The sequence below is a fragment of the Hemitrygon akajei genome, chromosome 21, assembly GCF_048418815.1.
Source record: "Hemitrygon akajei chromosome 21, sHemAka1.3, whole genome shotgun sequence".
In the NCBI taxonomy this organism is placed as follows: Eukaryota; Metazoa; Chordata; class Chondrichthyes; order Myliobatiformes; family Dasyatidae; genus Hemitrygon; species Hemitrygon akajei.
In genome coordinates, this window is record NC_133144.1 from 1,557,507 (window position 1) to 1,571,217 (window position 13,711).

General features: G+C 41.0%; 1 protein-coding gene across 5 annotated transcripts in view; it reads right to left on the reverse strand.

Annotated features, from left to right (window-relative positions):
* The window catches only part of LOC140714042 (leucine-rich repeat-containing protein 49), a 168,631-nt gene that overhangs the window by 12,044 nt on the left and 142,876 nt on the right, over positions 1–13,711 (reverse strand). For all 5 annotated transcript variants that reach the window (XM_073024713.1, XM_073024714.1, XM_073024715.1 and 2 more), the window contains 2 exons: positions 9,720–9,905; positions 6,186–6,295 (listed from right to left, as the gene is read on the reverse strand). In XM_073024713.1, the coding sequence (XP_072880814.1) occupies positions 6,186–6,295; positions 9,720–9,905 (296 nt within the window). The remainder of the gene's footprint in view (positions 1–6,185; positions 6,296–9,719; positions 9,906–13,711) is intronic.

The window sequence follows — 13,711 nt, forward strand, 5'->3', positions numbered from 1 at the left end:
CGGAAGAGGAACAAAAATAAGGGGAGGACCCGGAAATGATGACATGGCGGACATTTTAGTAGTTTGAAATCAGCCCAAATGAAAAAACTAGAAAAACTAATAAAAAGAGCAATAGAATTAGAAAGGAAGCCCCCGCCCACCACCCACAGAAAAGAGATCCTCCTGAGCCTAAAGGAGGCCAGGAAAAAAAAGTGTGAGACTAAATCTACCCCCATGTCTCCAGAAGGCGACTCCAGATATATAATGGAGAAAAAAAAAGATCCACCCAAAATCCTAAAAAGTAATTAACACTATACTAAAACAGACTTCTTAATATAATTGCTAGTAAAAAAACCCAAAAAGAATATAAACACTGGTGACTTATAAATCGGGTTAAAACCCAAACAAATAAAAGTTAGGATGTGATAAGAAAGGCATTATAGGAAGAAGACGACAAAAAAAAAATGGCGGAATTAAAAAATAAAGCAAGAAATATTTTAGAAAAGAAACCGCCATCTTAGTTACACAAAAAATGAAAAAGATATATATCAAAACATTAAAAAAATTCACCTTCAAAGGATTAATAATAATGACCAAAAATAAAATACAATGGTTAAAGTAAGTAAATTAAAAAGATTAGTACATCGATAAAGAAAAGCTTTAATTGGAATATAAAATGTAAAATAAACCTACACCAATAGTCAGAAACAAAATCTGGTTTTGGAAACAAAAATTATCTTGTAACGATCAAAACCATATATTTATTAGAGACGAGAATCCGAAGCAGTAAGATAATTCTCATCCAGAAAGCTTTGAGCATCAGATATAGAGAGAAAAACACGCTGTGGTGCATTCGAAGGCGAGATTTTAAGTTTCGCAGGGTATAAAAGCGCTGGTTTTAGGTTTTTCTCATAACATTCGGACTTCAAAGGTTTAAAAGCGAGCCGCGCCTTCATCACTTCTGGGCTGAAATCCTCCACAAGCCGGAATTGGAATTCTCTCAATTTAACCATCCCTAAACGCCGAGCCACAGGAATAAGTTGCTCTTTAACATGCACATAATGAAATCGAACAATTACAACAGGTGGTTTAGATGAAGAACTTGGTGATTGGCGCATAATTCTATGCATAAGAATTAAGAATTAATTAAGAATTAAGATCAAGTAATGGAGGACTATCTGGGAATACAGAAGGGAATGCATCCTTTAAAAGTTGAGCGAAATACTTCGAGGGGTCCCCTTGTTCGATACCTTCCGGGAGACCAAGTATGCGTAAGTTCTGTCTTCTAGACCGATTTTCAAAATCGACACTCTTGGCTTTAAGTATTTCCAACTGTTTAATCACCGAAGATAATTTCTGCTCCAGTTTCTCAATTTTCAAGTCTCGCTTCCGAGCGTCCTCTTGCAGAGTTGCGATTAGAGTTTGATGCTGTTCAACTTCATGATCAATCTTATCCAGAGAATCCTGGAAAGCCTTTAAATCTTCTTTGAAAGTTTGTCGTTGTTCTTCAAATTTTTCATTCAAGAGCTCCAATAAGTATCAGAAGTCAATTCAGTACGCTTAGGATCAGTCTTTTTTTTCTTTCCATTGCTGTTAGAATCTTTCCCAGGGTCTCGCCCTTTAGATCTTAAAGCCATTTCAGTATTCATTTCTTCAAAATTCACAGTACACTCTTAAAGATAAGTCCAAAAAAGTAGCAAGAATTTTCTGGTGTAGGTAAAAATAAATTAAATAAGGGTGATCATAGGTTAAAAAAGGAAAGGTTATGGAGTGAATCTAAAACAGTGCTCACTCCATGAGCGTCTCCTGGTGACCTCAGTTATTTTCTGAAAGAAACCAATATCACTTCCCGGGGGTGCATATATATTCAATAGAGTAACTGAATTTCCGTCTATATTCCCCCGACCAGAATATACCTGCCCTCCTTATCTCCCATTTCGAAAACTTTTTCAAAATATAGCTTGCTTGAGATGAGAATAGCAACTCCTCTCCTATGTCCTGATTTATATGAGGAGAAAAACAAATTAGCAAAGCCTATTCTCTTTAGTTTTCCATGCTCATTATCACTTAAGTGAGTTTCCTGTAAATATACTACATGTGTTTGTTCTTTTTTCATTTTGGATAGAATTCTACTGTGTTTGATTGGATTTAACAGCCCATTGACATTAAAAGAAATGAGTTTTACTTTGTCCTTAGCTATGTGTATTTATCTGTCAATATATCATTGAAATTATCAGAATAAAACTTAATTAATCTACTCGCTGAACAAATAAGAACCAAGAAATGTGAATAATTAAAACAAAAGGCTACAAAGGTGTGATTCCAAGGCTGAGTAGATGACCCCAGGCTGAGCTAGAGGAAACTTCTAGCTGTGGGGGATAGCCCCTCCTACCTGTGAGTTGAGGGCCGCCATTGCAAAAGAAAGTGAACAAATCTATATCCATTACACAGAAAATATTTCCCTGTGTATTCCTTATATATATATATTCTCATTTAGGTGGGGAAAAAGAAGTGAATGAATGAATAAAAAAAGAATAATTGAGTAATATAAAATCCACATTAAAATAAGTATTTCTCCAGATAGGTATAGTACCGTCTAATTTTGCTTCTGTTTAGCTTATCAATATTTTTCAAGTTAGCCAAACCTTTTGGCTCTTCTGGAAGTGAGGTGAGAGGTGAGGGCTGTCTTCGGAATACTCACAGTCTCTTCCTGATATATTTTTCTCCCCTCCCCCCATCCCCTGCTTCCTCGATTCTCTCATTATTTCCCAAGCAGAGTGGGATAACTGCTCAGCCAGGCTTTCCCTTGGTTTGATCACGCTGACGGGCAATCTTTTGACCTTCATGTCTGTAGTTGCCTCTTCCACTGTTTGATAGAGTTGCATCCCATCTTCATAAAACACTTGCAATTTAGCAGGGTACAGAGTCTGGAATTTAATCCTTCCTTGCTTTAATATTTGCTTTACTTCAGAGTATTCTTTACGTTTCTGCAGGACCGCTGGGTGGTAATCTTGATCGAAATATATTAATTTCCCATCCAAAAACACCCTCTTCTTTCCCCAGGCCCTTCGTACAATCTCCACCTTGGTATTGTATCAAAGTAATCTAATTATTATTAAGCATGGCTTATCTTCTCTGTCTCCAGTAGGCCGCGGGGCGAGCGCACGATGCGCCCTCTCAATTTCAAGCTCCATAGTCAAAGGAATCTCTAGCGCATCCCGCAGCAACTTTCGTACAAACTCCATCATAGGCAAACCCTCCACCCCTTCGGGAACATTGTATATCCTGATATTTTTCCACCGTGATCTTCCCTCCTGGTCAAGCAGTTTACTTTCTTGTTGATTTAACATTTTTATTGTCCTACTTAGTTCCGTTCCACATTTTGCACGCAATCTTCCACCTTCTCAATTCGTGTCTCTGCCACCACTATTTTTTGTTTGACATTGGCGAGCTCTGACTTGATATAATTTAGTTGCTGTTTTATATTGTTCTGGAACTCCCGTATCTCTTCCAGAATTTTTATCATATTTGCCGCTTCGTCTGAACGAGACCCATTGTCAGCCTCGCTACCACGCATTTGGGTAGGAGAACCGCTTGCTGCACCCCTCTTGTCCATAGGCTCCGCAGTGATGCTTTTTAAATCTCTATTCTTTTTCCCCATTCTTGCCCCCCTTATCAATTCAAATATTTTCAAAAGATTTTACATTTGATGGATTAACAGGGCATAATATGTGTTTTTCTGGAGGAGCCATTGACTTAAACTGCCATTCTGGACGATGACGTCACCAGAACCCCATTTCCTGCCATTTCCAGCACTTAATGAGTTAACTTAAACGCATTTAGTTGTTTGAACAATTTTCAACTATGGTGCTTAATTATTTATAATTGTCTTCAAAACCTCAATTAGTTTAAATAATTCAGTATAGCTAACGATCAATCGTTTAATTTTTTAACTACTCTGAGTGTTTCAGAGGCATTCAAATGTCCCTGAGCCTGGTGTAGAACAAGCATTTCTGCCAAGTGTAAGGGACTAAGGGACTTGATATTTTCAAAGAAGTTAATCAAGGTGGAGGTGAATCATTCTGATGAAATATTGACCTGAAACATTCATTCTGTATCTCTCCACACAAATGCTGCATGACCTGTAAAACATTTCTAGCACAAAAAGATGTCAGAAAAGATGCTGGCATTGGAGAGTGTTCAGAGGAGGTTCACAAGGATGATTTTGGGAATGAAAGGGTTATCATACAAGGAACATTTGACAGCTCTGGGCCTGTACTCAATGGAATTTAGAAGAATGAGGGGGGGGGGGGATCTCATTGAAACCTTTAGAATGTTGAATGGCCAAGACAGAGTAGATGTGGAAAGGATGTTTCCCATGGTGGGAGAGTCTAGGACAAGAGAGCACAGCATCAGGATAGAGAAGCATCTATTTAAAATAAAGATGTCGATAAATTTCTTTAGCCAGAGGATGGTGAATTTGTGAAATTTATTACCTCAGGCAGCTGTAGAGGCCAGGTTATTAAGGCAGAGCTTGATAGGTTCTTGATTGAACACTGCATCAAAGGTTACGGAGAGAAGGCTGGGGAGTGGGACTGAGGAGAGGAATAAAGGATCAGCCATGATTGAATGGCGGAGTAGACTCACTGGGCCAAATGGCCTAATTCTGCTCCTATGTCTTATGGTCTTATAGTCTATGGCTGTGAATTGAGCCACTCATGTAAACAATGCTCCAGTGGAAAGCCAGTTTAGGGTTGCTTTGGAGCAGTTTGAAACTAGTCAATGACACTTTATGTGGTGTTGTGACTTTACTAAGATCAGCAATCAATTCCTCTGTCAGAATTGGTTTCCATAACATGTATGACCTGTACAGCTTTAAGAGAATGCATGCTGTCTAAACTTCTGAAGACTGGATGCCTCCAGACCCTATCACTTGGGTCTTTCCATATTGCTGCTCCTGGGCAAAGCAATTTATCCTCAGTCATTTTTAATGATCATACATATAAAGCAATTTTGTGCAACATTCACGTTAAACCCAGTTCCACTGATAAAGATCAGCTTTCTGTCACATGTACACCAAAACATACAGTGAAATGTGTCCTTTGCGTCGAAGACCAATGCAATCTGAGGATGATTAAGTGTCACCACTCTTCCAACATCAGCATAGCATAACCACAACTTACTAACTCTAACCTGTACATCTTTGGAATATGGGAGGAAACCAGAGCACCTGGAGGAAACCCATGCAGTCAAAGGGAGAATGTACAAACTCCTTGCAGACAGTGGCAAGCATTGAACCCCAATGATTGCGATCACTGGCACTGTAAAGTGCTTAGCTAACTGCTACGCTACCATGTTGCCTAATGGAATCAGCTTTGGAAATAGGGTGCAACATGCTGCTGTTATTGTATTACTGCACGTGCAGGATTAACAAAAGCTATTGCAGATAATTTCCAACATCAGGATTCATGATAATTTCCATTGTCTTAAATGATAAATACTGTAGGTAGTAAAAAAACACATCAATAATTCCAAAAATGAATGGCAAAAATAGCCTCAGAGATAGAGTAGAAACATCAGGCAATATTTAAAAGTGATATTCATCTAAGGTAAGTTACAGGAAGTCAGAGAATGAAATGTAGAACATACACAGTAACCAACAATTTGGTGCCTGTGACATTACATATCAATCAGGTTTTTAATAGATCAGGATTCAACAGGAAGCCCCTCAGTATATAATATTCCCTTTCATCTGTGCTATGTCACCAATCATTTGAATTACCCAAGGAGCATCTCGACACAAATGCTAGTAGCAAACATCCAGAGATGGGAAGAAGGAATAATTGCACCTTTCACAATATTCATAACATTCCAACAGGCCAAGGCCAAAAATGCTTTGAACGGAAGATAATGTTGTGTTGTAATGTGGACAATGCAAGAACAAATACATATTCACCAGAGAACAAGAAAGCTCATGTGTTTTTTTATCAAATGGCTCCCTATATTTTTGGACCCACCAGTCAGGACAGAGTGGCACATTCAAAACAATAGTACCAAAAATGTACTGCTCCCTCACAAGTGAGACTTGAACTCTCATTTTCACATGCCTAGATTACTCCTAATCCTTTCCTGAATACTTTCTTTGCAAATATCAATAAACGTGTTTATGGTATAGGAACTGAACTAACATTAAAGTGAATTCTTACTTGATTTCTCCAAGTAATGAAAGGAGTCGAGGCTGCGGTAGATGAGAGGCAGCCACACGTGATAAAATTCCAAAGAATCGTTCACCCATTACTATATCCATGGGAGTTACCTGTTACAAATGATAGAAGGGAGGATCTTAAGTCTTTGCTAACAAATACTTTCACATTATAATGCAACAAGTTGCTGGCAAATCTTGTGGTGAGAAACTAATAGAGGGGCAAACAGTTGTACACATTCCAGTCAACCTTGTATCTACAGAAGCAGATGAAATACTCCAGGGTATTAATTTGTCAGAAGTGACGAGTGTGGTAGAGGCATGAGAGTGTCTGTTCACTTTCTGAGATTACTTCAACAGAATGAAATGGAATGCAAACTTCTAAGGATGTAAAGGTGTTGTTGTGCCTTCATTGTAATGACATTTAAGTGATGGTCCCAGGATATATCCTCTGATATGTTAATGCCAAAGAATTTAAAGCTACCGACCCTCTCCATCTCTATTCTAACATTCTCCAATAGTAACATAATTCATTAACACAAGTGATTCTACAGATGCTGGAAATCCACAGCAACACACACAAAATGCTGGAGGAACTCACCAGGTCAGGCAGCATCTATGGAGGGGAATAAACAATTGACGTTTCGGGCCAAAATGTGAAAGACTCTAGCAGTATGCCAGAAGTTCAAGAGTTCAGGGGGGCAGAAGTAAGTGCAGCTGCTACTACGAGGGAGAAGGTGCTTGGGAAAACGAGAGGTCTGAAGGTAGATAAGTCAACTTGACTATATGGACTACACTCCAGGGTTCTGAATGAGGTAGCTGAAGAGATTGTGAAGGTATTAGTATTTATCTTTCAAGAATCAATAGATTCTGGCATGTTTCCAGAGAGCCTCATGAAATCCTCTGGAACCATGCCATCTACGCAAACCATTGACGCAGAAAAGTAGCATCCATCATCAGGGATCCCACACTATCAGGTCACGCTCTCTTCTCACTGTTGCCATCAGGAATAAGGTACAGGAGCCTCAGTACTCACACCACCAGGTTCAGGAACAGTTATTATCCCTCAACCATCAGGCTCCTGAACCAAAGTGTTCATTCAACTTCACAGGCCTCATCATTAAAATGCTCCCATAACCTATGAATTCACTTTCAAGTAATCTTCATCTCATGTTCTCAATATTTATTCCTTATTTATTTATTATTTTTATTATTTGATCCTTTTTAGCATTTGCACAGTTTGTTGTCTTTTGTATACTGGTTGAATGCCTAAGTTGGTGTGGTTTTTCATTGATTGTAAAGGTAGTCCCTGAGTTACGAACGTCCGACTTACGGACAACTTGTATTTACAAACTGAGGAAGGAGAAACACTGCCACCTACAGTTTAAATTCCCACGTGGAATATTGTGGAGGATCAAATACCCAAACCCAGCACTGCCCCCACTTAACCTGTTCCATTTAACCTGCCTCAGTGCAGTGGATTTTAGGAGCCGGGGAATTCAGTGCGGTGGTCCTTAGGATCCAGCAGACCTCGGGAGCCGGCGGAGGTCGGGACCTGCCACCCGCAGTGTTTCTGTTCTGTTGATGGGAAGTGATCGTGATTGACAATAAAGTGGAAATAATAAAGCGTTTGGAAAAAGGTGAAACGCCATCGGTCATTGGAAAAGCATTAGGCTACAGTCGGTCAATGATCGGAACAATTTTAAAAGATAAAGGATAAAGTGAGAATAATGGAGCATGTGAAAGGCCTTGCCCCGATGAAAGCTATAATTATTACTAAGCAACGCAGTGGTTTAATTATTAGAATACATATGTTTCTTAAGTGTTTTATATGCATAGAAAGGTAAAATATATACTATATACTAAGACAAACATTTGACTAACTGACACTAAATAATACCGGATGTACTTGTTTCGACCTACATACAAATCCGACTTAAAGATGGACTCAGGAACGGAACTCGTTCATTACCCGGGGACTGCCTGTATTATGGTTATTATTATGATGCAATTATTAAGTATGCTTGCAAGAAAATTAATCTCAGAGCTGTATATGGTAACATATATGTCCTTTGATAATAAATTTACTTTGATCTTTGACTGGAAAGTTGCAAATGTCACTCCACTCCAAGAAGGGAGGGAGGGAATATATGCAAATATATCTGTTATCAATTAAGCTGGCCGGATGCGTAGTGGCATCAGCACCAGACTTCGAGGCAAATGAATCTGAGTTCAAATCCGGCTAGCTGCTTGCACGCTTTCCATCTAAAACAGTTAAGTGCTAAGGAAATGGCAAAAAAGGAACAACAAAAACTGTTATTAACATAAAGGGAACCAGTGAATTTGTCATAAAGTTAGTTCAAAGTACATTTATTATCAAATTATGTTCACTTTATACAACCTTGAGATTCATTTCCTTATAAGGAGCCACAAAACAAAGAAACTTGATAGAACCCATTCAAAAAAGACCATCAAACACTCAAAGTGCAGAAATTTAAAGAAAGCAATCATACAAATGGAAGCAAATAACATTCAGAACTGAAGTTCATGAAAGTGAGTCCACAGCCAATCCAGGAGCTCATTAGTTTCAGGATACAGCCTCAGTTCAGCAAAGAGATGAGTAAACCTTGGGAGCAGCGAGCTGAACGCTGACTCATCCCTCACCTCCAGCCTCAACACCCTGACCTTTTCAATCTGGCTGGGTGCTTAAATCGGCCAAACCTCAGATCGTTCCTTGCTCTAGGACCTGGGGCCTGCCGCTCTGATACACTTTCGGGCCCGGGACCCGTTACCTCAATTCAGTCCATACCCGACCTTCCCAGCTCTTAAATCAGCCAAACATCAGCTTGTTCCTCGCTTTTGGGCCCGGGCCTTGCAGCTTCAATTCGACCCGTACACACCATGCCACAAACATCCTGCACCTTCAAGACTTAACTTCACACCACAAAAATGCCAGTTTGTACAGGCAGTTCAAAAGCTGAACTCCAAAAGAGAAGTTACAGGCTATTGATTACAGTGATTGTTTTTGAGAGAATGTAGGGTTAATAAAACAGTTAGTAGTTTTCTTTGCTGCCAGCAAGTGTTCGCTGAGCCATCTTAAATAGGAAGACTGTGGCTTGATATATGAGGTCAGTACACAATATTCTGACTCATGGAATTATTATATCTGTGTGGGTTAACCAATAGTCAGGAGGGAGAGAATATGAATTAACTGTATTTTACATGGTGGCACTCTGTGATCAGTAAGGTACTACAAAGATCAGTGCTTAGCCCCCTGCTCTACTCACCTAAACCTATGACTGTGAGGCTAAGTACAGCTCCAATACTGTAGTTAAGATTGCTGATGACACCATTATTGGCCAAATTAAAGGTGGTGATAAAACAGCATATAGGAGGGAGACTGAAATCTGGTTGAATGGTTTCCATAACAACAACCATTCACTCAATGTCAAAACAAAAGAGTTGATTATTGACTGCAGAAGGAAGAAGCTGGAGGTCCAGGAGTTTTGTGTGTTATTCCAAAGATTGGCAGGCTTACCTCAACACCATTTATTTTTTGAAGACCAAAATGATTAAGCCTGAAGAGAACGTAGTACTTCCAGAGAGTGAAGTTCACCACTGGGTTCCCCTGAGGACTGACGGTAAGCTGGTCCAGTCGGCGACCCAGTGCCAGCGCATTGAACTGCTGCAGTTTGTGCAGATTGGTGTCCTGGAACTTGAAGTGCTGTGAGGAAGTGACACAAGAAGTGGATTGGATGCAAAGCTCTTGCCTCAATTTTCTCATTAAGGTCACTGACAATAAACACTAACAATAAAAAATCTGTATTAAAGAAATAAAAATGATTGTTATCACAGATAGACAAGACAAACAACAATAAACAACATTTCAAGGAAAACTATTGTCCTGATGTATAATTTCAGACATTGACACTAATAGCTACAAGAGTGGGCTGAAAACTCTGCTCAGGATGACCTGTGTTAGGATACAAATAAACATTCTGAAAACAGGTGGCAGGTGAGGGAAGGGTTAACATGTAAACTTCCTGGTTATTTATTTAGAGATACAGCGCACAACAGACCCTTCCAGCCCAATGAGCTACAACACCCAGCAAAACACTGATTTAGCCCCAGCCCAATCACAGGACAATTTACAATGACCAATTAACCTGCTAACTGGTAAGTCTTTGGACTGTGGAGGAAACCAGAGCTCCTGGAGGAAATCCACGGGAGCATGGGCAAGAACGTTCAAACCTGGAATTGAATTCCAACACTCCGAGCTGTAGTAGTGTCGCACTAACTGCCTCACCAGCATGGCACACTCCGATTCTGTCTGATTAGCTCAGTCTGCCCAATAGCTTTTGCTTATTATTTCATACCAGTATGTTCCTGTTTTAACAGAGGATATGTAAAGGAGCAGAGAGATCCAGTCCCCCAGCCCTTGGAAGGGGTGAAGATCCCACACATATAACTAAAACTGAATTCCTTCCTATTCTCTCTATTCCCTATTTACTAAGGATATCACCTTTCTTGTAATTTCTCCCCAGTCCCAGCCCATGTAATTTCACTGTTCAATCACTGAGAAACTTCGTAATCGCTCCCCAGTCCCGGCCCAACATAATCTCACTGTTCAATCAGTGATTCACTTTGTATTCTCTCACCAGTCCTGGTCCCATGTAATCTCACTGTTCAATCACTGAGACACTTTCTAATCTCTCCCCAGTCCCAGCCCGACCTAATATCATTGTTCAATCACAGATACACTTGGTAATCTCTCCCCAATCCGTACCACATGTAATCTCACTGTTCAATCACAGACACTTTGCACTCTCTCCTCAGACGCAGCCCCAAGTAATCACTGAGACACTTTCTAATCTCTCCCCAGTCCTTCGCCCCATATAATCTCACTGTCCAATCACTGAGTTACATTGTAATCTCTCCCCAGTCCCAGCCCCATGTAATCTCACTGCTCAATCACTGAGACAGTTTCTTATCACTCCCCAGTCCTAGCCCCATGTAATCTCACTGCTCAATCACTGAGACAGTTTCTTATCACTCCCCAGTGACAGCTCCATGTAATCTCACCTATCAATCACTGAGACGCTTTCCAATCTCTTGCCAGCCCCAGCCCCATGGAATATCACTGTTTAATCACTGAGACATTTTGTAATCTCTTCATAGTCCCAGCCCCATGTAATCTGACTGTTGAATCTCTGAGATGCTTTGTAATCTCTCCCTAGTCCAGGCCCCACGTAATCTCACTGTTCAATCACTGAGACACTTTGTAATCTCTCCCCAGTACTGGCCCCACATAATCTCACAGTTCAATCAGTGACACACTTTCTAATCACTCTCTTGTCCCAGCCCTGTGTAATCTCACTGAGGCACTGTCCCAGCCCAAGACCCATGTCATCTCACTCTTCAATTGCAGAGACACTTTGCAATCTCTCCCCAGTCCTCGCCCCATGTAAACTCAGTGTTGAATCACAGAGACACTTCATAATGTCTCCCCAGTCCCCGTCAAATGTAATCTCACTGTTCAGTCACTGAGACACTTTGTAATCTCTCGGCATTTACGGCCCATGTAATCGCAGTGTTCAATCACTGAGACACTGTGTAATCTCTCCCCAATCCCGGCCCATGTAATCTCACTTTTCAATCACTCAGACACTTCGTAATCTCTCACCAGTCCTCGCCCCATGTAAACTAACTGTTGAATCACAGAGACCCTCTGTAATGTCTCCCCAGTCTGGACCCATTTAATCTCACTGTTCAATCACAGGGACACTTTGGAATCTCTCCCTAGTCCCCGCCCCATGTCATCTCACTGTTCAATTACAGAGACACTTTGCACTCTCTCCTCAGATGCAGCCCCAAGTAATCACTGAGACACTTTCTAATCTCTCCCCAGCCCCATGTAATCTCACTGTTCAATCACTGAGACACTTTGTAATCTCTCCCCAGTCCATACCACATATAATCTCACTGTTCAATCACTGAGGCATTTTGTAATCTGTTCCCCAGTCCCGGCCCCATGTAATCTCACTGTTTAATCACAGAGACCCTCTGTAATGTCTCCCCAGTCTGGACCCATTTAATCTCACTGTTCAATCACAGGGACACTTTGGAATCTCTCCCTAGTCCCCGCCCCATGACATCTCACTGTTCAATTACAGAGACACTTTGCACTCTCTCCTCAGACGCAGCCCCAAGTAATCACTGAGACACTTTGTAATCTCTCCCCAGTCCATACCACATATAATCTCACTGTTCAATCACTGAGGCATTTTGTAATCTGTTCCCCAGTCCCGGCCCCATGTAATCTCACTGTTTAATCACTGAGACGCTTTGTAGTTGCTCCCCAGTCACAGCCCAAGTAAACTCACTTTTCAATCACTGAGACACTTTCTAATCTCTCCCCAGTCCCGGCCCCATGTATACTGACTGTTCAATCACGGAGACACTTGGTAATCTCTCCCCAGTTACGGCCCCACGCAATTTCATTGTTCAATCACTGACACACTTTGTAATCTCTCCCCAGTCCCAGCACAATATAATCTCATTGTTTAATCTCAGAGACACTTTCTAATATCTCCCCAGTCCCATGTCATATCACTGTTCATTCACTGAGGCAATTTGTAATCTCTCCCCAGTCCTGTCCCCATGAAAGGTCACTGTTCAATCACATCGACACTTTCTCATCTCTCCTCAGTCCCGGCCCCACATAATCTCACTGTTTAATCACTGAGACACTTTGCAATTTCTCCCCAGTCCCAGCCCCATGTAAACTCACTGTTGAATCACAGAGACCCTCTAAAATGTCTTCCGAGTCTGGACCCATTTAATCTCACTGTTCAATCACAGGGACAATCTTGGACAATGTCTCCCATCCACTCCATAATGTACTGGTTAGGCACAGGAGTACATTCAGCCAGAGTCTCATTCCACCGAGATGCAATACTGAGCGTCATTGGAAGACATTCCTGCCTGTGGCCATCAAACTTTACAGCTCCTCCCTCGGAGTGTCAGACACTCTGAGCCAATAGGCTGGTCCTGGACTTATTTCCACTTGGCATAATTTACTTATTATTATTTAATTATTTCTGGTTTTATTTTGCTATATTTCTACTCTGTTCTAGGTTGGTGCAACTGTAACGAAACCCAGTTTCCCTCGGGATCAATAAAGTATGTCTGTCTGTCTGACACTTTGGAAACTCTCCCTAGTCCCCGCCCAGTGTAATCTCAGTGTTCAATTACTGAGACACTTTCTAATGTCTCTCCAATTCCAGCCTGATGTAATCTCACTGTTCAGTCACTGAGATACTTTGTAACATCTCCGCAGTCACAGTCCCATGTCATATCACTGTTCAATCACTGAGGCAATTTCTAATCGCTCCCCAGTACCAGCCCCACATAATCTCTCTGTTCAATCACGGAGACATTTTCTAATCTCTCCCTAGTCCCAGCCCCATGTAATCTCACAGTTCAACCACCGAGACACTTTGTAATCTCTCCCCAGTAGCAGTCACACAT